Here is a 27368-nt window from a genome sequence, read left to right on the forward strand (position 1 = left end):
TCAGAGCATGCTGAAAGTGTTGTAGAAGAGGCAAAATTTGAGGGTGTGAGAATGGAAGAAAACTTAAAACCCAAGAACTCAAGGCTTTTCTCTCCAGTTACAAATCAAAAATTATCAGCAACATGAAAGAAAGGTTTGGTGGTCCTCTCAAACAGGTGTCTCACTTATATGATGTGCTCAAAAACACCCCCGACCCACCTGGTGTAACTGAAGTGGCTAGCATTTGTAATGTTAATAAATCTGAAGTCGAATTAGAGTACAAATTTTACAAAAGAGTTCCTGCAGGTCCTAACACCAGCGTCCACACACACACACACACACAAAACTCTTGCATCTTGCCTATGGAGAAGAATGTAGATAACTTTTATGCATAAAGATGCGTGAAGAATGAATGAACGTGGTACAACTTTGGTTTTGGTAGTACCAAAGATACGTATGAGGGTAAGTATATTTCTGTGTGTGCATGAGAGTGATAATAACAAAATGTGTTTATACAATAGCAAATAAAAGTGACAGGAGAGAATTTTTCTTTTCTCCTATTCATAACTAAAGCAAATAATGCTTTCCTTTGCGAAGGTTATGCTAAATTTGTAATGTGTGTGTAGTATTAAGAAAAGATACGCTTAAGGTTTTTCTACGTACATATCATTACAATCTACACCCCCCTGAAGAAAATTTCTAGCAAATACCCTGGTTTCCATACAAAGTACTGAAATACTGTACCAGTACGTAGAATGTAGTAGAATACAAAATTATTCTTATATTAAAACGTTTACACAAGAATTACTTCTTTAATTTGTGATTTTCTTCAATTTTCAAGTGAAAATTGCTAATAATTTGTTCAAGTCCGTGAGCGCTTAAGAATCTGAATAACTGCTCAATGGAGTTTTTTCCTGGGTCGATTAGTTGGTGAAGAAGAAGAAGAAGAAATTGTAGTGGTACATAAATTGTCATTTCATGGTTTCATAATTCAAGACAAGTACTCTAGGGAATAAACCAAGTTGTCAGTGGTAAATTGGTAATTCAGGCTTATTTACCCTCAAGATGGTAAGTTGATGTAGTTCATTAAAGTTTAATTGTTTGTAATTGGTAGAACATTTAAATAAGTTGTTAATATATATTATAACAAAGGAACGTGTATTTTCATTGTCACGTTACTAGGGTGAAGAAAAGAAATCGGTAATTGACTTTTTGTTTACAAATTGTCGTACTTCTCTATTTTAGAGATACATTCAACGAGTTTAGGACGACTCAGCGTTATGTGTATAGATAGAGCATGCGGATAACTATCTTGGGGGCCGCGGTGGCTCAGTGGTAGAGCGTTGACCTCTGGTGCTTGTAATCCCGGGTACGATCCCAGCCCCCGCCAAGAGAACCTTGTGGTGGACAAACACCGTGTGCGTGGGTTTTCTCGGGGTTCTGCCACTTCCTTCATTGCACCATTTCATTCATTGCTCATCATCACCGTCTCCTTTAGCATAACCGGCATAAGCGTGGGACGTAAAACTCAAAGATTTCATTTCATTTCGTTTAGTATCTTCCTCAAATCGCTTGACGGCTCCGTAGCAGGTACTGTGATTTTTAACTTCACGTAATTACTGCATCATAGTTACAAATAACGAACCATAATCACTACCAAATGAGCCAGTCACTATCAAGTCATTTGGGGAGAAACTAAAGGGTGAACTTTACAATGCCCGCTCCAGTTGGTATACTCACTTAAAAACGAGAAGTTACACTCTATTAGCCTATTTTGTTTGGAAATGGATCAAAACTTTCTTATTCTGTGGCCCTACTTATCGATGCGAGGAGTGTTATAAAGTACTTATAACAGGAACCAACTTGTGCTAGGGGCCATTAAAAAACGAATGACATCTAACCAGGGTGTCTCCAAGTGGGCTCAGCCCGAAAAGACCCAGCGGGTTTTTTCAGGTTGGACCCACCTGAAAAAAAATACCTTAAAACCCGCCTTGGTTTTTGAGATTTTTCGTAGTATATGTATTATTGGTGCAGCTAAGGTGATCACATTGAAAGTAATTTTATCATATTTTGGACTTTAATTGGGCGAGTTAGATGCTTTCACATCAAGGTGTACAATATTTAATGTAAGAACTTTGAAGTTCAGAATGCACTGAATGAATGATAATAATCTTAGCTTAAGATAATTATAGAACAGAGTAATGTATGGACTATGCTTATAGCTATCGAAATTAAATATGCAATTTTATATTTAGAAGATACTTTCCGTGAATAGTTTGCTCGCCGACACAAAGGCACGTTATCCCACATACGTTTGATGGGTTTAAGGTTATAGATGCCCGTACTATCAGTGAATATGTAAGGTGCATTTCATTTCAATTCAGGCAGAGCATTCCCAGCCCCCGCCAAGTGAACTTTGTGGTGGACAAACACCGTGCTCGGGGTTCTCCCACTTTCTTCATTTCACTCATCTCTCATCATCACAGTCTCCTTTAGCCTAACCGGCATAACCGTGGGACGTAAAACTTAAAGATTTCATTTTTCAGGCAGAGCATGTACCATGACCAGGGTTTGAAAAAACCGGGTTTTTCTGAAAAAACCCAATCCACCTGGAACCATATGGGTTTTTTCGGGTTTAACTGGGTTTTATCGAAATATTTCATTGTCTTTGGGGTAGAAGTGTAAAAAGGTGATTTATATTTCAAGATTATCATTGTCACAACTTGCAACAATTTTTTATTCACTGCTATTTTTTTAAAATGGCCACCATTTTGAAATTTCACGTTGGATCGCCGCCAAAATGTATACAGCTAATTTAGAGTGCTTCGTGCTCGTACTCTGAAAATTTCAACCTAAAATACCAAAATTGCTCTTTGTAACGTGGATACGTGCTATTTTGAAAGAAATGGCAGCCATTTTGAAATTTTACGTTGGTATGCCGCCAAAATCTATACAGGAAATTTAGTGTCTCGTGCTTGTACTCTGAAAATTTAAACTTTTTGAGACCGAAAGTGGTACCCTGTAGTATGTATGATACAGGCAAACGAACGAACAAATGTATATCGAATCATCCCAGTAGCCTCAGTGCAGGGCCGTAACTTGTGGGGGGCAGCGGGCGACTGGCCTCCAAGGAAGCTCCCTGCCCTTCACTTTAAGAAAAGAATTTCTTATGAATTTATAAATGAAGATCAAATAGATTCACTACATTACATAAAAAAGCACAAAAGGTAAATAAAACGGGTGGAGTTATAATTCTTGTTGCGGTATGTACATAAGGATATAAATAAACTGTATTTTATTATAGTTTGACTTGCGCATGCGTGTCTTGTTTGTACATAAATTAACAAATGAACATCAGTTCATCTGAAAAGTCGAAGTTGCGATTTTTTTTTTCTTTCGAGCACTTATGGTTCGAATTTTAAACTTCTGTTTTCACGTTTGGTAAGAACCAGTAACCCGGTTTCCCAAAAACTTTTGTATCGCTTCTGTATGCAACCATTTTGTCGCAAAAAATTCGAGAAATTGTCAAATTTTCAAATATCGTTATTTTTGGGCGCCATTTTCTCGAAAACACCATCTTTTAAAATTCTGAAATTTTGTCAGATGGTTCAACTTTACATGAATAATAAACACACCAAATAGCATTCTCGACCAATGCTTCATGAATTAACTACAGTCTTTTGAAGTTAGCGAAGGTTTGTTGATTTTGATGTTGCATTTGGCAACACTGGAAACAATAAAAGTCCAACAATTTGGTGATGTTTGTAGTTCACATTAATTGAATAAAGATAAGACACTTTTCTCGAAGTATTTTTTAGTTTTTTGCGTTTATTAATTTGTGAAATGTGCCCATTTCCCTCCCAATCGTATGTGAGAACTAGGTATATACGGATGCGCAGATCCATACAAGGGCCATCCTATAAATTCTGATGATCTACTAAGAGCCCTGAATTATTATCTCAGAGATATTTTAAAGTGCTCCAGACGAAGTCCCAATAAGTGCGATGTCATTACAGTAAAGAAAAATGGACAAAAAGTTATAAAATCGAAACGTTTTCGGACGCGTTCCATCTAAGAAATTTACGGACTGTTTAAACAGAACAATCCCAGCATAAGAATGGGTCTCCCGAAATTTTATAGTCTCCCACCAAAGTGGGTCAGTCCGCAACCTGTGAGGGAAGTGTGTGTGTGTGTGTGTGTGTATAGTGCAAATTTTAAATTAGCTGCTACTGCGTTGCAACAATCAAAGGTACAGTCTGTATTGAAGCTGTCATACTCATGAGTGACTTATTTTCACTAGTATTATGCTCTGTAGGAAATGACAGCTGTCTTCAAGAATGTGGTGAATGTCCTGGAGGGAGTAAGTATGGAGTCTTTAATTATTGATCCTGATGAAAATGAAAGTGTTACGTATGCCATTTGGGAAAACAATTATCTCACAAAAGGAAAAAAAAGTCCATTTTCTGTTTTCTTGTCGTACGTTGCTGGTTTAACTGTAAGAATTGTAACTCATGACTTCATCAAATAATCCGAAGAGAATTAATTACGGTACTAACGAAAAGCATCGTGTAAAATTTCAAGATACAAATTCTGTTTTACTGCATGTGCACTTCGCTGAAAACGACTGTTATTCTGCAAAGTGAAATTCAGAGTTACCACTGGAAAAATGATCAAATCTCCATCTTTACGGTAGTGGTATATTATTATGAAACAACGGATAGTTTTGCTGTAATAAGTGATGACAAAACACAGCATCCGGCTCGTGTACTCATAGCCATAGACAAGATTCTAAAAATACTAGAAGAAAAACGTCAGGTGTCTACAATTTCACCAACTTTGTCGGTAATTTCTTATGGTGTTGCATCCCAGTTTAAAAATTACTTTCAGGTGTCCGAGATGGAGACAGGTTCAATAAAGGAGTGGATTGGCGGTGAAACCGGCCATGGCAAGGATCCCTGCGATGGTATTGATACGTTGTAAAGAATGTGGCAAAGCGACATAACCTTAGGCTAAAAAGCATACAGTTCTAAAACTGCAAAAGAATTCGAGAGTGTAGTACAAGTACAAAACTCTGGGTGTTACTCTCGTTTTGTTGCCAGGAAATGAAATTGACAATTTTCGAGAAAAGAAAAGTATGCAACGGCTAAGATATTCAACGAAGTCACCTTTGGCTTTCGAAAAATAGCGAAATTTTAATGCAGTAACGAGTCACTATGAACTAATTTCATGCTTCCCCCAAAATCGAGCTTCTGCAATTCAAAGTGTAGATTTAAGGAGTCTGCAAAAAGGAAACATGCATACATGCATATGTGATAATCAGTGGTGGGTAGCAGATATATTACCAATAAATCATGAATTACCTGCAGTTTATGCTTCCACATGGACTGTCAACAGTTTTCTAGAAGAGTATAAGAGAAGTGAAAATAAGTGTTTTGTGACTATCGACAATGTGCTACGAGTTAATGAGTGCACTAACACCTATAGGAGCATTTGCACGGTTACATGCTATTAGCGAAGAAGACACTAAGCAAACAAATGATTGCTTCAGTGTGAGAAAACATTCAGTGACACTTTGTTCCCGAATAAAATTTTAAGTAAGTATACTTAAAATTTGTGTATTCATAATCGTAATTTCCACCTCAGATTGCTTCGGTTTAAGAAAACAGAGGAGGAGTGGGGAGAGACTCATTTTACTATTTCATTTTTCCTTCTTAATCAAAATAATAAAAAAAACAGTTAGGAAAAATTTTTGTTCTTTATTTAATTAAGTGAACCACAAACATCATCAAATTGTTGCACTTTTATTTTCAGTGTTGCCAAATGCGACATCAAAATCAACAAAACTTCGCTAACTTCAAAAGACTGTAGTTAATTCATGAAGCATTGGTCGAGAATGCTATTTGGTATGTTTATTCAGGGTGTCTATTGGTCACGAAATCAGAAAATGGTCATGAAAGTCACGAAATTTAGCTTTTGGGTCACGATTTTTTTTTAACTGTTCAAATGTAAGTACAGATTGGAAAATTTTGTTCTATAAAACGTCAAAGTTCACCACCAAAAATGTCTATGATCAGCTTTAGACGCTACCAAAGCGCAAGCAAAGTACGTTTCTATCGCATGGATGAAAATTCGGCCTAATTCGCATCCGAATTCGCTCTTGAAAATATTAGGAAATTTTATCATTTGGTAAAGAAAAGGTCACGAAAAAGTCACGAAATTTCATTTCATTTTAGTAGACACCCTGTTATTATTCATGTAAAGTTAAATCATCTGACAAAATTTCAGAATTTTAAAATATGGTGTTTTCGAGAAAATGCGCCCAAAAATGGCGATTATTAAAAATTTGACTTTTTTTTTTTCCTATTAACAAAACGGTTGCACACACAAACGATACAAAATGTTTTTGGGAAAGCAGGTAACCGTGAAAACAGGATTTTAAAATTTGAACCAGAAGTGCTCGTAAGCCAAACTATAATAAAATATAGTTTATTTATATCTCTATGCACATACTACAACAAGAATTATAACTCTGTCTGTATCCACAGCTGAATGGTGCGGCTCCGAAGTTGACCATTTTCCATGTTTTCTACAATTCATAAATTGTACTCGTCGTCTTTCATGGCCCCATTACTTAGTGGGATTTTTTTTTTTTTTTTTTAGTTTCTATAAAAAAGAAAATTTCAACAATATCTGAGATGGTAATGGTACATGCTCTGCCTGAATTGAAAAGAAAGGCACCTTACATATTTACTGATAGTACGGGCACCTATGGCCTTAAACCCGTCAAACGTATGTGGGATAACTTGCCTTGGTGTCAGCCAGCATACTATTCACGGAAAATATCTTCTAAATATAAACTTGCATATTTAATTTATTAAGTAGGCTATAAGCATGGTCCATACATTACCTTGTTCTATAATTATCTCAAGCTAAGTTGTTGTTGTTATTATTATTATTATTATTATTATTATTATTATTATTATTATTATTATTATGACAACACAGCGTATAAACAGGAAAGACAGGCGGTTTATATCCGAATACCAAAAACTAGTTGGCTGCCAACCTTGGTAGTCATGAAGTCTAGGAGAAATTATTATTCATTCATTCATTCAGTGCATTCTAAACTTTATAAAAGTTTTTACGTTGAATGTTGTTGTATACCTTGACGTGAAAGCATCTAACTCGCCCAAGTAAAGTTCAAAATCTGATGAAAATCACTTTCAATGTGATCATCTTAGTTGTACCAATAATATACTAAGAAAAACCTCAAAAACCCAGGTGGGTTTTAAGTTGTTTTTTTTTTCAGGTGGATCCAACCTGGTGATTTTTTTCTTACTGGCTCCACTTGGGCAAACCCTGGTTAGATGGCATTCGTGTTTTTTAGTGGCCCCTAGCACAAATTGGTTCGTGCTTTGAGTAAACATTACAATACACCCTTCACTACGCATCTATAAGTAGGGCTACTTTAAAAGGGTAGAGTAGAGTCGAATATGATAGGGATAAGTAGAGTAGGGATAGAAACGGGTTAGCTTAAGGAAGTTTTGATCCATTTCCAAAAAATTAGGCTAATAGAGTGTAATTTCTCGTTTGTGAGTATACCAGCTGGAGCGGGCATTGTAAAGTTCACCCTTTAGTTTCTTCCCCAAATGACATGAAAGTGAGTCTGGGTCCATTTGGTAGTGATTATGGTTCGTTATTTGTAACTGTGATTCAGTAATTGATTACGTTAAGTATAAAAATCACAGTACCGGCTACGGAGCCGTCGAGCGTTTCATTTCAGTGTTAGAACTCTTGCGTCGAAAGCGCAAAATGTATTTATAAAATGATTCGATTTAGGATTTAGATTTCTAGGCTTTTGGCGTCTAAGGCCCTTTAGCCCGTCACGTATGAGGGGTGACGTCTCTCGGCGAGCACACTATCTGGGGAAAGGGAAGGAATGAAGCGACCTTTGACCTATAATTTGGGTACCACCCCAGCATTTGCCTGGTGTGAATTATGAAAACTCAGGAAAACCTCATTCAGGATACTGGCCTGAAAAAGCTTTTTACACTTTCGACCGAGTGGCCCCACCGGGAATCGAACTCGGGACTTAACCTTGTAAACAAGGCCACTAAGTGACTTAACCTCGTAAACAAGGCCACAGAACAATTGATCGAAACTGTTTAAGAAAACTCTTTCAAATACAGGTAACGGACTTAGTGTTACAACTTCTTAATAATTTGGGTAGCGTAGTGCTTAGCGGACTGGAACGGTAAGCAGAAAATCCAGGTACAATTTACATCGAAATCGAAGTTTTTCTCTCGTTGAATTTTATTTGAATCTACATGCACAGAGGATTTGGTATTAAAGATATATGCTGCATTCAGTCTTTCTCTTATGAATATTTATATTATCAACCTGTAATTTCACCGTTCCTTTTCTGATTTTCAGTCTATCCTTGCATATAATGGTGGAGCTGTGGTGGCTATGAAAGGAAAAGATTGTGTTGCAATCGCATCAGACAGAAGATTTGGTATTAGAGCTCAGACATTAGCTATTGATTTTGATGTAAGTATTATATTGGTATCATAAAAACTTACTAAATAATATTAGCTGATTCCCTTTAAGAACAAAGTTATTTAACATTCAATAGTTGGATGTTAGTTTGACATTGATTTCTAGTTTCTCATTTGTAGACTTTAATTATGTATAGAAATTTTTAGATTTAATGTATATCAATGAAAGAGGAAACAAGCGATTAATAACACATCAGATCCTCTGTAGATTGGAATAATATAACCAGTGATATAAATTTCCCGAAAAATTTTGAAACTGAAAATTTTCCGATTCATAAAAAAATACTCTACTTATCCCTACATCGTTGTTTAGCCATAAAATTTATTTCTAGTAAATATTGTTTGAAAAAAAGTTTCATGAAGTGAAAATCTAACGATTCTTCATTTCTGCAAAAATGTTTCAAAAACATCAATGTATTCTTCCCTCAGAATTCACCTTTGATCTTACAAAATCATATTTCGTTAATTTAATATGCGTAAGACTATATTTCCTCATAGCTTTAAACACAATAAAATCTAAGCGTTTCTTTTTATTTCCGGTTAGAAAAATAATTGTCATAAGGAACTGGAGCTTATGTTTTATGTAGTTATTTCATTACACAGGCAGGCAGGCGTATATGTGAAGAAATAGTGGAATTTTCTGTTTTTGAAATAAGTGATAAATTCACAAAAGTTTCTTTTTTCTTTCTTGTTACATTTTAAACAATGGGATGAGATATTTGCATTCTACGAACCCTGCACTTTACACACGCACACACAGTGAAAGAGAGAGAGAGAAACACTATATTAGTTTTTACTTGCCAACTGGAAATACTCGAAAATTTTCCGATTCCTGAAAGCTAATTGGAAAATTATAATTTGTTACTAACTTTCCTCTGTAGGAATTTCATTTTGTAGCTCAATGTACAGTTAAATATAGTGGAAAATTTTCTAGCTCACTTTACTATACATAATATTCAAAATTGTACGGGTTATCAAGGGTTGTTCCACTTGTTTCTACATCATGATGAAAATTTTCCGATTCATTTGTTTCTAATGAGAAATAAAACTTTCTGATTCATAAAATGTTTTACTTTTTGCTTCAAAATGATGAAAAATTTCCGATTTATAAAAAGGTTTTAAGTTTTTCCATACACGACAGAAAATTTTTCGATTCCTGAAAAATCGTTTCACTTGCTCCTACATAGTACCGGAAATTTTCTGAGCCATGAAAATTTTCAGATTCTTTAAACAGTCTTCCGCTTTTTAACATTTCTATACATGAAGTCAATCAATTTTATGGTTACGAGGAAGTGTTACTTGATTACTAATATTTGTTTAGAATGGAAAATTTTCCACCTCACAACATAAATATAACACACAAATAGTTGTTTCCTTTTTTACTAATATCTATATGAAATTACAACCGTCATAGGTGCTCGGTATATGGACACAGGGATTGTCTAATCAGCACAATGGTCTGTGGTACAACCCACGTAGTCTGAGTGGAGAGCACCGACCTCGAGAGTGAGAGAATGAGTGGCTGTTCTGGGAAGTGGATTGGGTGGTGTAGTGGTTAATGCATCGACACAGTATGCCGGAGGTCCCGGGTTCGTGTTGCAGTCCAGTCAGTCACGTTTTCACTTTGTATGCTATAGATTTAACTTGAAGTCTTATTTTACAAAGGCGGACAGTATTCCTAAAATCTGAATCAAATTCCAAAACTAACTAATAGGATGACAGAATACCAAGAAGTCATTATTGTAAGAAACTACATTTATGACTAAAGCAAAGCACCCAAAAGAGTTGGTGAGGGGTGGAACTCTTAAATTTCAAATAGTATAAAGTGAGTCGGTTAGCATACTGTACATTTTTATTACCTTGAGAAATTAGTTCATTTAGCATTCTTTTCAGTAGTTAAGATATACAGGTTAGTTTGGATGTAAACAACCAAGCCATCATCTAAATATTGTAATGTCTTATAGGTAGAGTCAATAAATGGACCGAGATTTTATCCCTTCACCAATTTTATTATAATTTTATTACAAAAGTTCTAACAACAAAGTGTTTCTATAATGACCCAGGTTTATAGGTTATAACGTTCTGTATGGGTAACCCCTTAGCTTCATAGCAACCTTCAGGGTTTTCAAGGATTCGGTTCTAGGAAACCTTCGCTCATACGTAGCAGCCCTTACGAGGTATGGTATTCAAGGTGATTCCCTTAGTTTCATAGCAGCCTCCAGGGTTTAGGATAGGTTACGATCAGTTGGTCGATTGATGCTGGGTCCCTCGATGATCGGGCTTTTATCTGTCCTCTTCGAGTCCTTCCGTGAGGTCCGTCTTCTTTCGGCATTCCTCGGTGTCTTATGTGTCGGCTTCTCTTCTGCTACGCTGTTTACAATCAATATCACGTGTTGTGTTGACATGTGCTTTCGTCGTGATGTGGGGATCTTTACAATGTAATTAATGTAATGTGTGCATAGAGCGTGAGTAAATGCACTAATATAACTGATCGGACGTAAAGAACGCTTATCAGTTACAACACAGTACTAACTTGCATCCATTCTTATTGTAATGATTTTTTTTCCCCCCTTCAAATGCTCATCGATATTTCAGTCAAAATTATCGATTGCTTTTCTTCTGGATGAGAATAAGGTGCTTTCAATGGAGAATTTCCATTGTATGTTTAGTTACTAGAACATACGGATTTCTGTTAATCGATCAACAAAGTATGTTTTACATAGTTATTCAATAATTAGATTTAAGATGCAATAAATAATGTCTTCAAGTGAATAGTTCGATAAGTTTATTTTTGAAAATATTTATTTATATGGATTTTTTTATTTATTTATTTTAGAGAATATTCCAAATGGGTCCACACTTGTATTTAGGGTTGCCAGGGTTAGCGACGGATACTCAAACTGTTTATCAACGTTTGCGATTCAGACTCAATTTGTATGAGTTGAAAGAAAATAGACGAATCTCTCCAAAGACTTTCACGTCTATGATCTCCAATCTGCTGTATGAGAGAAGGTGAGTTTTTGCATTTGTTGTGCTTGAATTGTCAACCTATACATTGGATCAGTGTACTTGGCTTTCCATCCACGGAAAATCATACAGGCGTGTTCTTTATTCCTTATCCAAGTTAACTCCTTCCCAACCAGATGTTCTTTTACAGTCCCATAATTGATGTATATGCAGTGGCTTAATCAGAAGCATACGTGGTTTTATGTAGCTCTGGAAATTATTCCTTGTGCAACCACCATAATATTGCCTTTCTAAAACTAGGTAGTAACTCATAGGAGCATTTTTAAGGGAAAGAAATATACTACATGCGTAAATATGGTTAATATCAAATATTGTCACTTTAAAATCTGCAACTGACCAAAGCAGTATATATATATTTTAAGATTATATATTTGTGTTCCAGTTTCGGCTATGTAACAGCCTTCCTTAGACACATGAGAGAAATATTGAATTTTGACCGCTTATATGCAATTAAAAATTTACTTTTTACAGCCAATTAAAAGTTTACGTTTTATAAAGAGAAAGTGGGCGTGTGTTGCATCCAGATTGTATATAAGCTGTCAAAATTGGATATTTCTCTCATAATGTGTCTAAGGAAGGCTATGTTACATAGTTGAAACTGTAACACAGATATATAATCTTAAAATATATAAACTGCTTTGGTCAGTTGGAGTTTTATTAGCAATCTTGAATTTTCCAAAGCTGCAATGATTAATTTACAAATTTAAAATCTGATGTTAAGGTCAGGAACATAACCCCCTTGTATCAGTGAACATCATTGTTGCCAATCCAATCTTTGCATGTTTTACTTGTCTCTGAAGTTAAAGTAAGAACTTGTTTATATATACACAGGGAGAGGGTTTTACATGACAGGACTGTGTTCTCAGAAAGTAGTGAGAGCTGATTATGAAAATAATAATAATAAAAACTTTAATTTAACGTTCTTTTTGGTTAAAGAAGACGATTCATTAATGAAAGAATTGATGGAATGAGAGTGGGAGAAACCCGAGAGGACTCACAGATATGATGATGTTCACCACGAACTCGTAGGAAGGTCAATTGGATTGGACCGCCATAGAAGGAAAGCGAGGAATAGGAAGAAGAACACAACTGAACGATGATTCGAGAAATAGAAGAAAATATTGAGAGTCAGAATAGGAGGCTGAAGATCGAGAAACGCGGAAAAAACATTTCCAGTCCTAAATCTAAAATTGAAAAACAAAAGAACCCTCATTAGTCGCAGAACCTGCCGAAAGGCAGTACTTAATAATGATTATAACTCAGTTTGAAGGGATCAGAAGAGAAAAATGAGTACAAAAGATCGGGACTCCCAACAACATCAAGAACGGGAAGTAGGATAAACACTGTGACCGCCATTATAAGAGAAGACATCTATCCGACAGATGGCAACCGGTCTTAACCTTTCATTTGGTAGCATTCATGATATTCCTGATGATCGGAGTTTTATGTCGATGGGTTTCTCGTGTGCTGAATGAGGAACATAAGGCGAATCATGTTGTAAAGTGCAAGAACTTGCAAGAATAAGTTCGAAATGAGGGTGATGCTTTTAACTGTTTCTTCAGCTAAAGAAACGGCTGCAAAGCCATCAATTTTCATGCAATCTGGAAGGAAACTACTCGCAAACACTTTTCACAGAATGGCCTGAATCACGAATTTGATGCGTGGCAGTAGCACGGGTAAAAACGTATAGTGAAGAAGGGGAAGTACTTTGAAAAGATCATTTAGGTATTTTAGAATAATTACGAAATTTGGTGAAAAATCTCATTAGCTTTTAATCTGGTCTCGTAATTAACTGGAATACAAATTACGTAAGATTAGTTGTACCTGTGAAACATTTGCAGATTTTATCGTAGTATATTCAAAATATTAGACCACAAAGCCACAATATTCTTAAATAATAAAGTAGTTGACTAATAGAATGTATGGAATACATATTATAAAATAATAATAGTACCAGCTGAAATAAGCATGTGAAGACCATACTGCAAAAAAATATGACTCAAACCCCCATTATGCTGGAAACTGGATACTCGCTAAAATATCGAAAATTATTTCAGCTTCTAGGAATACGAAAAGGTTAGAACTATATTTATCCAATAAAATATTTATTATCAATAATTACTAATTGATACAGTGAGATGCATATCTACGAGGTCTATCCGGAAAGTAAGAACCATTTTGAAAAAAAAAAGTGCTAAAACAGGTTTGTTCAAGCCGAATTTATTTATCCCACCAGTGTCCGTAAAGTACGCACCATTTTGTTTGAGCTCCACCGCAGCGCTAGTGTCCTTCGACGTATAACCAAAACAAAAGGAGAGGAATGCTCAGTATAGGAGTTGTGTTACTCCATGACAATGCCTGTCCCCATACTGTTGGTGTCACTCAAACATTAAACCGACAGTTCGGTTAGGAGTAATTTGACCACCCACCATACAGCCCCGTCTGACTACCACTTATTCCTGCACATAAAGCGCGAGCTTGGCGGTAAGCGCTTTGAAAGTGACGATGACGGAAAAGCCGCTTGTAGAGTTATTGTTCTCTACTGACGGGATGTTTCTTTGAGGAAGGTTTGGACATGTTGGTCACCCGCAATAAGTGTTTGAACGTCGGTGGAAACTGTCTAAAAATAATTTCAGGTATGCTCTCTCGTGTAAACATAAATTTGAATTGAACAAACTTTTTTTTTCTTTCTTTCAAAACGGCACTTACTTTCCGAATACGCCCCGTACTAGCTGTTAATAGAAGTTCTCGTACAATTTATATTACTGTTACTATTCCTGTTGATGCGCTGTATTTTTAATGGATGGGAAGTGCGTTAACGTATTACCAAAATATTTTTGCCTGTTGTACTTTAAAGTAAGCGTTAAATTTTACTGCATTGAATTTTTATTTAGAACATTTTATGATGTTTGTTCGTGACTATGATCATTGCATTCTTTTCAGATTCGGGCCATATTTCGTAGAACCAGTGATCGCAGGTTTGGACCCCAAAACTTATGAACCGTACGTCTGCAACATGGACTTAATTGGTTGCCCGAATGTTCCCGAGGATTTTGTTGTAGGGGGCACATGCTCCGAGCAGCTGTATGGAATGTGTGAAGCCTTGTATGAGCCAAATCTTGCACCGGACGATCTATTTGAAACAATTTCTCAGGCGCTGGTGAATGCTTGTGACAGAGACGCTATTTCTGGTTGGGGTGCCGTCGTGCATGTTATGTGAGTAAACACTTTCTACTTTCTCAGTTTTTGAATAAGAAATCTTGATCAGTCGAAAGTTGCAAGCCATATGTATAAACTTTACAGGTCTTGTAATTCGTATTTGGAAGCCAATTGGTTTGTATTACTAATATTAGTAATTGTGTAGTTACTTAAACTTAAAATATTTATATTTTTAATACTCACTTCCAGTGCTTGAAAAATTTTCTTCTGACCTAGGCGATATAATAATACAAATCCAACTTGACATATAAGGCTACATATTCTCGCCTTGTCCTCCGCGCTGGTATAGTGACTAGCAAGTGTGCCTTTGGTGCGCATGGTTTCGGGTTCAATTCCTGGTGGGAAAGGACAAAAATTTTACAAGTCATTCACTTTCATTAATTATCCGTGTCCTGTAGCCTAAAGCGCATAATTGTGTGACGTTAAATTAAACAAATTCATTTGATATTCTGCCCTTAAATTAGCTAGTTATGATCACCTACCTTTCCCATTCTTTTATATTTTTACATTTCCATTGTTGACGCATAAAAGAATGTAAAGATTATGCTGTGAAAAAAGACTTAAGGCATTTTGTGTCCCTGAGAATGAGTATTTCGAGTGTTACACTTGGAATATTGGAAGAAAAATTGACTGAGGAACATAAGTAGAAGATTCTACTGTTATTCCTTACGAAGTAATTGCATATACTTCTTACACAAAAAAAATGAATTAAAAAAATAAATCTTTGAGTTTTACGTCCCACGGTTATGGCGGTTAGGCTAAAGGAGACGGTGATTATGAGAGATGAATGAAGAAAGTGGGAGAAAACGGGAGAACCCGAGAAAACCCACGCACACGGTGTTTGTCCACCACAAAGTTCACTTGACGGGGGCTGGGATCGAACCCGGGACCCCAAGCACCAGAGGTAAACGCTCTACCACTGAGCCACTGCCCCCCCCCCCAAAAAAAAATGAAATTCCATTAGGGTTTGAACCTGTGACCGCTTGCATCGAAGAGGAACGTTCTAATCATGAGCCTACAGAAGCTTACCTGTACACAAAATTTGTTCCCTTAGGTTCTGTGTGACTAGAGTATAATATTGAGGTTCCACTGAGCTTCTCTTAATTCATATAGAGGCTTTTTCAAAACAACACAAACAACGTTTGAGAGATGATTCCTGACACCATGGTAAGACAAAAACTATTGACCAAACTGGCTGCAGAAATTCCCCATTTTGGAGTTATAGCCTGCCGAAAACATGAAACAGTGAACTTGAAAGGTCCATAGCTCCCATACAATGAAACCTACCGTAGTTGGGTCAAGACATCACTTAGGAACTGGTATGTGTCCTATCCAAATATCCATGTTTCAGAATCCTACGGTACTTCCGCAACAATTTTTATAGAGGTAGTTGGTGAGTACTTCAAATTGTATGCCCTTAGCCAAACTCCCTGTAAAAAATTGTTGTGAGAGTACCGCAGGGTTCTGAAACTTGGATATTTGGATAGGGATCGTTCGCCAACCTATAACTCCGAAAGGAAGCATTTGTGCATTGAAATTGCTCTATACTTTTTGTCTTATCGTGGTGTTAGGAATCACCTCCCAAGCGTTGTCGATGTTGTTTTGAAACCCTGTATAAAAACAGAGTTCGTTAAAACTATTGTTTGTCGTGTTGATATTTTCATTGTATGTCGAAACTTGTTGTCTATAGGTTAGATCGGAGAGGTTTCAAATAGATTTTCGTAAGGAAAACGAATATTCTGTAAGGTAATAAACAAGATAAAGTGTTTTTTTTTTTCTGTTGAAGGCCGAGAGTGCGGCACATAAGCCTCAGCAAATAATATGATTAATAATAAATCATATTTGCCTTCAGCTTTTAACCAACCAGCTATTATCGACAAGTGTTGTAAGTAACGCATGGAAATACGACGAAGGCATTCTCAATTCCTGATCGAAGCATGATCATTTGTCAAGGATTCATGTGTTGTTACTGTTTTGAATGCAGCTGCGACGTGTGTGTTAATTGCGAATATAATTTCAATGCAGGCATTATATGGTGTGCTGATGGAATAGAAATAAATAAAGAATATTAATGATTAGGATCGCACTGGTGAGCCTAAGCTTGTAATGTTAATATGTACCCTTGAACGAGAGAGAGTTTTTGAGTTCCATTATATGCATTCGATAGCTAGAACGATGATCTCGTTCTGACATCGTTAGTGAAGTCAGTCCGTTAACATGTTCGTTACTGATCCGTTGCTTTTAACGGTGGCTATCTATATCCCACTCATTCATAAATGTAAGTTTTGCGTAACGCTAATACGCAACCCTTGTAACACTTTAAGAGCAACGGATTGCAGAAACATCCAGGGTTCCCGCTTATTTGGCGAGCACGAAGATGACGATTGGGGGAATTCGAAAGAAAAAATTAGGAAAAATTATTTGGAATATGTTAGATATCAGTACAAACTGATATTTACTTAAATCCTCTTCCTGCTTTAGGAAGTGTTCCTATAATGTTGTCAGGAAAATGTATATGCACATATATAAAATAGAAGGAAAAAAGTAATAAAAAGTACTGAAAATCAAGGAAAAGCAGGGTTTATTTTTGAAAATTTTCTTTACGCTTCGCGCCAACCATGGTCGCGCTTCGCGGCTGGTCTGTTGACCTCGTTTATATGTGCGGGGGCGCCACGTATACTCTCGCCCCATGCACTGATTTTCTACGCATGGGTTCTTCATCTACTCTGCATGTATCCATATGTGTAGATAAGTTTTGAAAGCAAACTAATTCATGCTATAAAATATCCTCTCCGAAATAGCCGTGGAAGCAATTGCTGTAGCAAAATAAAGGTTTAAAACAATCGGAGCTGAGAAGTAAACTTCTGTGCTTAAAAATTCTCTCCGGGAGAATGGGGGGAGGGCACGGTGACTCAGTGGTAGAGCGTTCACCTCTGGTGCGTGGGGTACCTAGTTCGTTCTCAACTCGCGCCAAGTAGGCTTTGTGGTGGACAAACACCGTGTGCATTTGTTTTCTCGGGATTCACCCGTTTCCTCTCACTTTCTTCATTCCATCATTGCATTCATTTCTCATCACCATCTCCTTAAAGTTCCCTAACTTTTATGGATTTCTTCAGCTTTTCATGACATTCCATGACTTTTCCAGGTCATTGGGAAGGATGACATCTAGGTGAAAATTTTTGAAATTCTTAATCCTTGTTATGAACTCAACATTCAAAATTGACGTTTCATATGATCCTCTTTCCTATCTTTAGCAGAGTTAATTTTTTTAAGAAAATTATTTATGTCTTCCATTTATAATGTTATCTTTCGCCAACTCGAACCGAGTTGCTGCCTCGACCATCTTCTACAAATATTGCCAGTCATGTGACGCACTTTCGGCCTCGTGGAAAGAGAGAAAGAAAAAATATATGGTATTTTGCTTTGTGGACCTCAAAAATGAATTTCCTAGAAAAGATAAGTCCACTGGTAGGCTTTAATTTCTGCAACTTCTGTAATGTATACTGATAGTTTAAGTGACCCATAGTAGTAAGAAAGTTGGGAATTAATCTTCTACCGTCTAATATTTCTTTTTCAGTGAAAAGGACAAAGTGACGACAAAGTACTTGAAGACTAGGATGGATTAACGCTGTTTTTCTGTTTCTATAAAAACAATTAAGTTAAAACGTTTCAATAAAAGTGTTGTATGCAAACTAAAAATTTGCACTTTTTTTTAAAGAAAATACATTACATAATACATTGTAATTGAATTGGTTTCGAAGTGTTAAATAAACTTTTTTACAAAGATTTATAGAAATATTCTTAAACCCAAATGACGTTTCCTCAGTGAGCAAGTTATGCACAAGGTGACATAAGTCTGTTTTCCCTATATATGCATTTTAAAGCAAATAGAAGTATGCTATGAATGTATTGCAAATGATGGCGGAAATAGCGAGCATGTAGAGTAGATAGTGCTTTTCTTGCCTTCATTCGGCAATAAATACAGATTTCCTTATTACAAGTACCATAATTTTGTTCTCTTCGATGGCAAACTGATTTTGGCCACCCTATATTGTTATTATTATTATTATTATTACATATAAAACTATTAAATATTTCAAAAACGTTTCAGTAGCAGCTTTTTTTCCTTCCTACTTCCTGGGCATTAACTGTATCAGTTCAGTTATGTGTAGCAAAATTAGACACTAATTTTGAAGTTCAAATCACGTGGAAATTTACATTGACAAGGAAATCTACGTCGCAGTTATTAAGACCACGGAGAGAAGGCCAAATAGACTGACTATAGAATCCATGCTAAGTACCAAAATGAAAATGTTGAGTAAAACGCACAGATTTTACTTCAAAACTGATGGCGCACGCGCATTCTTCTGGCGATTATTTGAACTACTACTACAGTGAATACTAGGTAGCCCGTTGTTCACTGAGCAGTGTTAGGCACATGGGCCACATCTCGACATTAAACGGAACTTCTTTCATTTTTGGTACTTAACACGGATTTTATAGTCAGTCTACAAATGTTATGGTGGTAGTTGTAAGTGGAGGGTTTCCGTAAATGAAACAACGTTATGATGTTGCCTCCTTGTAATAGTTGTTGAGAACTCTTTGCCAACAGAGTTGGTGCTCTGTAGTTTAACCGCACCTCAGAGCTCATAGTGGTCTGGTCTCTTATAAATAGTTGAAAAGTGACCAAAAGCACATTAAAAAGTGACCAAAATCTCATCATGCCCCTTTTTTCCTTTGTCAATTTCTCATCACCTCTCTTTGTTTGTTTGTTTTGTTTCATTTTTTCTTCTTTACTTCTTTTCGAGCTTCCTCCTTTCTTAGGTTTTCTAAGTATGCTTTGTACTTACGGTAAGCAGACTTAGCAGATGTAAGAAGTTTCTAAGTAAGTGGAACCAGTTCTGGCCTATTTCCGAATTTCTTCATCCCAGACATTATATTTAACTTAGCATTGAGAGTTCTCAAAGCCACGAAATATTCAAATTCATCACCTACTCTTAAGAACAGACAAGAAGCATAACACAAGACGAACATGATGAACCACACACACACACACAACGTTGAGCGGAGCGTTAAATATTTCGAGAGAAAACTAAAAGACTATTATGATAGAAGAAAGAATAGACACAGAAGGGTTCTCAACCCCACCTTGAGAGGTTAAGCATCCACCAACAATCCACTGTGCTTTAGAAAGAATAAAAGCTCAACTGAGAATAGAGCTGACTGTTTCACATGTGGCAGCAAGTACTGAAGCTTTCAGAAGAGTAATGAGTAACAAGTTTCTGCCTTTTTCCATTTATTTTTATATTTTTCTTAGAAAACTGCCAATGCAAAACATAAATCACACGAAAAAGTCACTTTACCTCTCCAAAAAAGTAGCTTTTAGTGACCAACTTGAAAAAAAGTAACTTAGACTCGCTATGAGCCCTGGTATCTGTTTACTTGCTTCGAGGGTAAGGGAGACGGTGATGATTGATTGAAATAGTTGTGTAATGCATTAGGTTGAGATTCTGTCTCTCAGGTTCGAATCTCGCTCAGGAAGTGTTTATCTATTGTCCTTCCACCATTTCAAGAAATCCCGTGGGGACTACCATGGCTCAGCAGTAAAATCCTCATTTCTTTTGCATGGAGTCCCTGGTTCTATCCCAGCTCCCGCCTGGTGGGCTTTGTAGTGAACAAACACCGTGCGCTCTTCATTCCATCATCATCGTCTCCCTTAGCCTCGGTGCAAAACCGTGAGACATTAAAGAAAAGCCGCCCTCACTGAGATCGAACCTATGCCATTTGATTGATTGGTAGATGGCTTACCAATTACACCACCGTGGCTCTGCTTCTATCATGTAGATAAATTGGATGTTATTTCTGTTGGCTTCTCAGGTTATCAAATATTGAAAATAATTTTCTTTATATTCATTTGTTAATATTTCTTCACTCTTTTGTTTGTTCAGAAACAGAATTCTGAACTTTATACAGGGCTACTATAAGTGATTCATTCATTTTCAAAAATATTACTCATACAAACATGAGAGAATATGAAAAGAAAAAGAAAATAAAAGAACTCAAACCGACCAAGTTTGTATTGTGTATTCCAGGTGGCACCACAGCACAAGTTTAGTGTGTGTCCAAAATGGAGGTAAAGCAAGAAAATCTTTAGTGTGAGAATATGCGAGATGTATGAGAATATGAGAGATACAAGGTAGTTGGATATGTTGCAGTTGAAGTTATTTCCGCAACTGACTGCTGGTTCCGGGGATTTTTCTTCCAACAAGACGAGGCACTCTCTCATTCGAACATCCAAATTCCTTAATATTTAAACGATATACTTCCGCATCACTGGGTTGGGTGGTAAGGATGAACTAAGTTTGTTTGTTTGGCCCCCAAGATCACTTGAATTAATGGCTTGTGACTTTTCTTTTGCAGTACATTAAGGACCTTGCTTACGTACCGCTACTATCGCAATCATTAATAGAATTTACTCCAAGATTTGACATATGATTAACAAACTGTTCGTCCAAACCGCTCGACTATTTCGTACGCTATTTCAGATGTGTAAAAGGGATTTCTATTCTACAGTTAAGACAGAATTTGCGGTGAATTAACCAATGATTATCTCTTAGTAGGGCCTTAGTGGTTCGTCTAGACCTACATAAAAGGATTTTAACTAGCTAGCAGTTATGTTTAAACTGAAAGAACTGATTAGGTAGGTGAGTGGTTAACGCATTGAACTTCTAAGCAGAAGATCTGGGTTCGAGTTCCGAAATCTTTAACTTGCTTCAATTTCAATCCATACTCAGTGTAATAAGCAAGATGATCTACTGAGAAGGAAAGAGAGATTTGGAATGGAGTAAGACCATGAATGCAGACAGAGTTACAAACTTTTCTTCAATTGTTCCAGATTTGGTATTTTCGGTTTATTTCTATCATTTTCTAACTCATGTATGATCAATACTTTTTCTTGCTTATATACAGGATGTAGTGAAATAATATATTATACACTCAACGAGTTATAACGTCTTTGATATATGGCATTCGTTGAACAATACGTATAATAAAGATTAATCTTAAAAGTGGAGAATTGTTTTCGTTCATCAATTGCACAGCAAAAGCCTGTTTCAGTCAAGGGTGTTATAAAATAGAGGATCTGCCCATATGTAGCTTCATCTTAACTCAATGAAGCAAACAAACAAACGAAAAAAAAAAAAAAAAGCATCAACACGTGTACTCTTGTTGATTGGCTACTCTCGTTTCCGTCATGAATGCTGGCTCAAAACATTGCGATCTTATTTGGCGGAGTGAGCAGAGTAGGAGTGGCGAAATTGTGACATATGGTTTCAAGATTTTGTTGTATGGGCAGATCCTCTATTTTATAACATCCTTGGTTTCAGTGTTCCACAGGCTTACCAACTGCTTGAAATGTTAGGTATAAGTTGGGTTGCATCTGTCCAGGCGTTTCTGATATCAGTAAAAGTACTGGACCCGACCTGATGGAGCAGTCGGGGGTTAAGCTGCTTCTGTTGTTAACTATGAAAAACAGAAAAATGAATGTGCTATCCTTGTTGCAGGCCTCGGACGCAAGGGAAGGTCTTCTCTTCAGGAGACCGGACCCATTGAAATCGCTTCGAATGGCATCTGTGGACTTCACCAGCATATCCTCAAATGGAATAGCTTTGATGCTGATGGTTGTCTCCATTCGTTGCAGAATGCGTACAATATATATGTGATTAGAACTTGCTTTGGTGCAAACGAACTTGACATTTCTATTCTCTTTTCAACCTTAGAAAAAAGTAGATGTAAACAAACCCACCTGACTACCAATTGGTCGATGAGTAATAATTGGTTGATGCTCTCACTGCACTAGTATCCTACCGCAATATAATCCCTACTAAAATATTAATTTGAATAAAAATATCTGAATTTATCCTGCACTTTGTGATAAGAAACGCAGTAAATGTAATATTTAACAACAGATGTAACTATTTCAACCATACCTGTACTTGGACATATAGTATTTACTGCGTATGCGTTCGCGCGCCGACTCCGCTCATTTGAAATTGAGAAGTGTAGAATGCAGAGTTCCATACGACGATGAGTGACAATAATCCATCTTCGTCTCGTGTTATAAAACACAAAAGAGGACAAGAACAGAGAAAATCTCGTTTATATAACGATTTAAGAAAATGCATATTTCCAACGTAACAGTAGTCAGTGTCAGTGCGCTAATTAAACCAACTGTAACCTTACACTTTGGAAATTATGCGACGACTTTAAGCTAGCAGACGATCTTGCTGTTCACGTCTCTCGCTGTCGAAGCACGTGTCAACCGCGGAGTGATACATTTCGCTTTGTTTACGTCTACTTTGTTCTAAGGCTGGAAAGACTTTATATAGACGAGGTACATCTGCATAAAAGGTGTCAGTATGTATTCCTGATAATATGTAGAGTTTATTTTACAGTTTTTAGCCACTTGACGAATAGTAAAATCTTCCGCGACACTTGCCTTGTGACGATTGCTGAATTCTGGACGGGATTTTTGGTCGGCCAAAGTATAAGTTATGGCATAAATTTCACCACAACCTGTCATCGAAAACTCGTAGTGTGTCTGTAGTTGGTGTTTGTTTCTTAACGTTGGGCCTCACTTAGGTCATATCTTCGACACTGCAATACCTTCGGGAACTCTATAATTTACCACGCTGGGTGCGTATCACATTCTTCTGGGACACATGTCGCTATCACACGCTACGTAGGAGCGAGGCTTCCTGGAGGGGCATTCGACATAACATCTGAGACACACATAAATACGTTGCACAATCGATTTCGGAACCTCTCGGCTTTTATGATGTTCATATTAGTCTATCCTACAGTGCATCCATTTTCTATGCATTCGTTTTGAATTTTAACATAGAAAACTTCGCGTGAAAAAGTGCTCAATGTACTTTTACTTTGAGAGCCATGATGCACATACGATAGCAAGACAGTACTGCAAGCTCATTATGTGTGTGTGTGTTACCTTTAAACAATCCGGTGTTACCGAACTCTCACTCACTCACTCTGTGTACATATATAATATATATATACACATGGAGGTTGAAAGTTGGACACAATCTTCAGTTACCTTTAAAATATGATGTAATAGACTTAAGGAAAAGTAATTCTGTTATTACTTTTCAGCCATTACGAAGTCCTTTCTGCTGGTCTAGTGGCAAGCGCGTGCGTCTTTTGTGCACGTGATTCCGGGTTCGATTCTCGATGGGAGAGCACAACAGTTTAATTTCACTATCATACACTTTCACTGAGCATCCGTCTCTTTTAGCCTAATAGCATAAATGTAGGACTTTAAACTAGCAAATTTCATTCGCTACAATATTACAAGCATATATACACTACCGCTCATGGAATTTCGAACAGTGATACAAACATATAAAATAAAGGTTTAATATAAGTACTGTAAGCTTTTCATATACTTCTATTGATTGCTACAGCGATGGAACAAAAGTAAATCACAGGAAAAGAATGTTATCTTACAAAATTACTTACACTTTCGTTTCGTCAAAGAAATTGCCTTTTGCAGATATAACTAACTGCTATGACTATTCTTGGGATCCGCCTCACTAGTTTCTCCAACACCTCTGGTTAAATTGCGTTCCACTTGTCTAGAAGTCTGTTCCACAAGTCATGCTGCGATGTTGGGTACTGAGTTTGCATTCACCTATCAAGTTCATCCCACAACTTTTCGATAGGGTTGAGATCGGGTGATTGTGGGAGCCATGTCATTAGCTGTCCGATCCCTGCTTCAGCTTGGGCTCGGAGGTACGTTCTACAAAGTGCAGACGTGTGTTTGGGATTGTTGCGAACTAAAGTCAAATTTTGTCCAATTAAACGGAGACCAGATGAAATGGCTTATGTTTCAAGAATTTCTCGATGATGTTCTTTTCGCATAATGCTATCGATTTTAGTTAACCCGCCGATCCCAGCATATGAAAAACACTCCCAAACTAACACCGACCCTCCACCATGTTTTACTGTCGGCATTATGCATTCCGGCAGCATTTTCTCACCTGGTGATCTTCGCACAAATCGTTGTCGTATTTCTCCAAACACTTCAAACTTAAGACTCGTCGGTCCACAACACAGGTTTCCATCCTCTGACTGTCTAGCTTTTGTTTGCGTATGCCCACTGTAGTATTTTCTGTTTATTACCACGCCTAAGCAATGGCTTACGGACAGCTACAAGTTCATGAAAATTTGATTCTGTACTCGCCGTTTCATGGTACTAATAGACACTTTGTTGGAACGCGCTTTGTTGACCTCTGCCGTTAACCTCCTGTTATGCTTACTAAGTAATCGTATTCACATATCTTCAGCCTCTGTTGTCACTCGAGACGGACCTGGACGATCACAGTCTTCGTGAGTCCTGAAAGTGGCGATCGCCTTATTGCATCATTAACGGTAGATTTAGCCATCCTTAACTTTTTGGAAATTTCTCGCACTGAATGCCTTTCTTTATGAAAGGTAACCATCACCACCCTTTTCTCAATAGGCATATGCTTTCCTCGTGGTATTGTCTTGAAATTATGCACTTGCTTCTGATCACTACGACGATCTTCACTCACCCAATTCTACTAGTAACTAACGCTGCCCCTGACGGAAGCAACGATGTTCCACTGAGTGTATTTATCTTACCAGAGCGATCGTAATCCCTGTTTACTTGTTTTACACAACTCCTCGTCCAGGGGACTCTGCTGTATGTATTTGAAACCACTTATGCTTCCTTGGTGTTTTGCCACTTTACTTGCAAAACTGAGGCAAACGTTCGTTTCGCATATTATACTGTACTGGGATGGCCAAGGTTATCACATGTATCATTTATTAATATTACTGCTAAGCAACAAGGTTATGTCACAGTCAAAGTAGTTTTGTGACTCGTTTTTTACTTATAAAGTGCGTATCCGAACCTCCATGAGCGGTAGTGTATATCGTAAGTTAAGAATCCTTAATAAAGGGAAAACTACAATAACTCCACAAACAAGTGTGCAACACATTATTTATTTACTTACACAGTTTACTTTGTTATTTGATAATTTATGAAGAAGAAAATTACACGCGCGCAAGCTCACGCTAGCAAAACAATTAACTATCAATCACAATGCCTGTCAAGTAAACAAATGACTACACAAATTTCGATTATACAATTGATTCTTTTAAAAATGCAAAGGATTAAAACCTAACATATTTATATAACAAAGTACAAATGAACATTTTATATTTAAAAAATTGGTGTTTATAATTAGTTCCTAGTACAATTCTTTGGAATTAAAATTGTTGTAATGCTTTAGTCATTAAATTCAATTGACTAGAAACTGTAATAAATTAAGCAGCATTCACAGCAGACCAGAGAACAAATAAAAGACAAAGGGTGTTGACGAAGTCCTTGTGCGACTTTAAACATTAGAAACTTCGAACGTACATTGATTGATAAGCAAACTGCACATAAAAGCTTTAGTTCGAAAGTTCTACTGCAACACTACCCGCACTGCTAAAAACTATCACCAGTTTGTGATATACATGGTACAAACGGCCTCAAACTCGTCCAAAACATTCCTCAATTGCTGTTCTCCAATCGATTACAGGTTGCTTGTGGTTCTCACACTAACCTTGTGTCCAATGGTTAAAATCAGAGAAGGAGATGGTCAGCAATTGATCCAGCTCCATCTATTAGAAAAGATGTCGTTCAAATACTGTCGAGAATCTCAAACCAGCCGCACGGCACTCTCCTAAAACGAATGTGGATTTGGCAGCCTGAGCCAATTGCTGGTCATCTCGTTCATCTCACCCGTCTCTATTGGACATCTCATGATCTTACATGACACCTAGTCATCTGTCATTCTTTAGATAAGCTTACGGTGAGAATCTCGCAAGTAATTCATGAAAGAAATGTTTTCAAGAAGAGAAAACGCATTTTCACAAAGTATGGCACTCATATTCAATATCAGAAATGTGAATTGTATTGCAGTGCAACTTTTGAAACAAGCTTCAGTGAATTTCTATTGTTATACTTTTTTTTCTTTCTTTTTTTAAAGTTTAAAGTAGAGCAAGAACTTACAAACAACGTGTATTATGCACTTTCATTATTATTGCTATAAAATACTTTATATTGTTCAAAATGCATTTTTAGAAAGTTTATCCACGTGTGACACATTGTTAAAGTAGTAAAGAACGAAAAAACTTCTGAAAGCAATATCTAGCAGCTCCAATGTTTATACAATTTTTCGATTAATTACGCTTTGCTGTGGGAGTGGGGGACTACAGTCTTATGGATATTGCGGTAAACAGACGATTTACACTCAGATTAATCTAACAACATCCAATAAAACTGGAATGTGACATACAAAACTCAATTGGAATTGCCTAAGTTCACATATTACAACAGAGTCTCTGTCGATCGTTATGTATACAAGAGGTATATATATATATATTTATATACGTATATACACTATGAAATTCGAAATATCACTTTGGGAGATCTTTCGTATTAACAGACATACAAAAATTACCTACCAAACACAAATGTTCAAATGCTATACAATC

At 36.7% G+C, this 27368-nt stretch overlaps 1 protein-coding gene across 1 annotated transcript; it reads left to right on the forward strand.

Moving 5' to 3' along the window:
• Positions 1-916: 916 nt before the first annotated feature.
• Prosbeta3 (proteasome subunit beta type-3) lies at positions 917-18569 on the forward strand. Its single transcript, XM_081741224.1, has 5 exons — positions 917-1047; positions 8413-8529; positions 11374-11549; positions 14508-14780; positions 18361-18569. Exons 1-5 carry the CDS (start codon positions 1045-1047, stop codon positions 18407-18409), a joined length of 618 nt encoding a protein of 205 aa, XP_081597350.1. The 5' UTR covers positions 917-1044; the 3' UTR covers positions 18410-18569.
• The last annotated feature ends 8799 nt before the right edge of the window (positions 18570-27368 follow it).

The sequence above is a fragment of the Thermobia domestica genome, chromosome 15 (assembly GCF_964235325.1).
Source record: "Thermobia domestica chromosome 15, izTheDome1.hap1.1, whole genome shotgun sequence".
NCBI lineage: Eukaryota > Metazoa > Arthropoda > Insecta > Zygentoma > Lepismatidae > Thermobia > Thermobia domestica.

Excerpts from the sequence above, each read along its gene's own strand:
- Prosbeta3 (XM_081741224.1), top strand. Across the intron at positions 8,530-11,373 it reads CATTAGCTATTGATTTTGAT|AGAATATTCCAAATGGGTCC; the intron begins GTAAGTATTATA and ends TATTTATTTTAG. Across the intron at positions 14,781-18,360 it reads GGTGCCGTCGTGCATGTTAT|TGAAAAGGACAAAGTGACGA; the intron begins GTGAGTAAACAC and ends TTTCTTTTTCAG.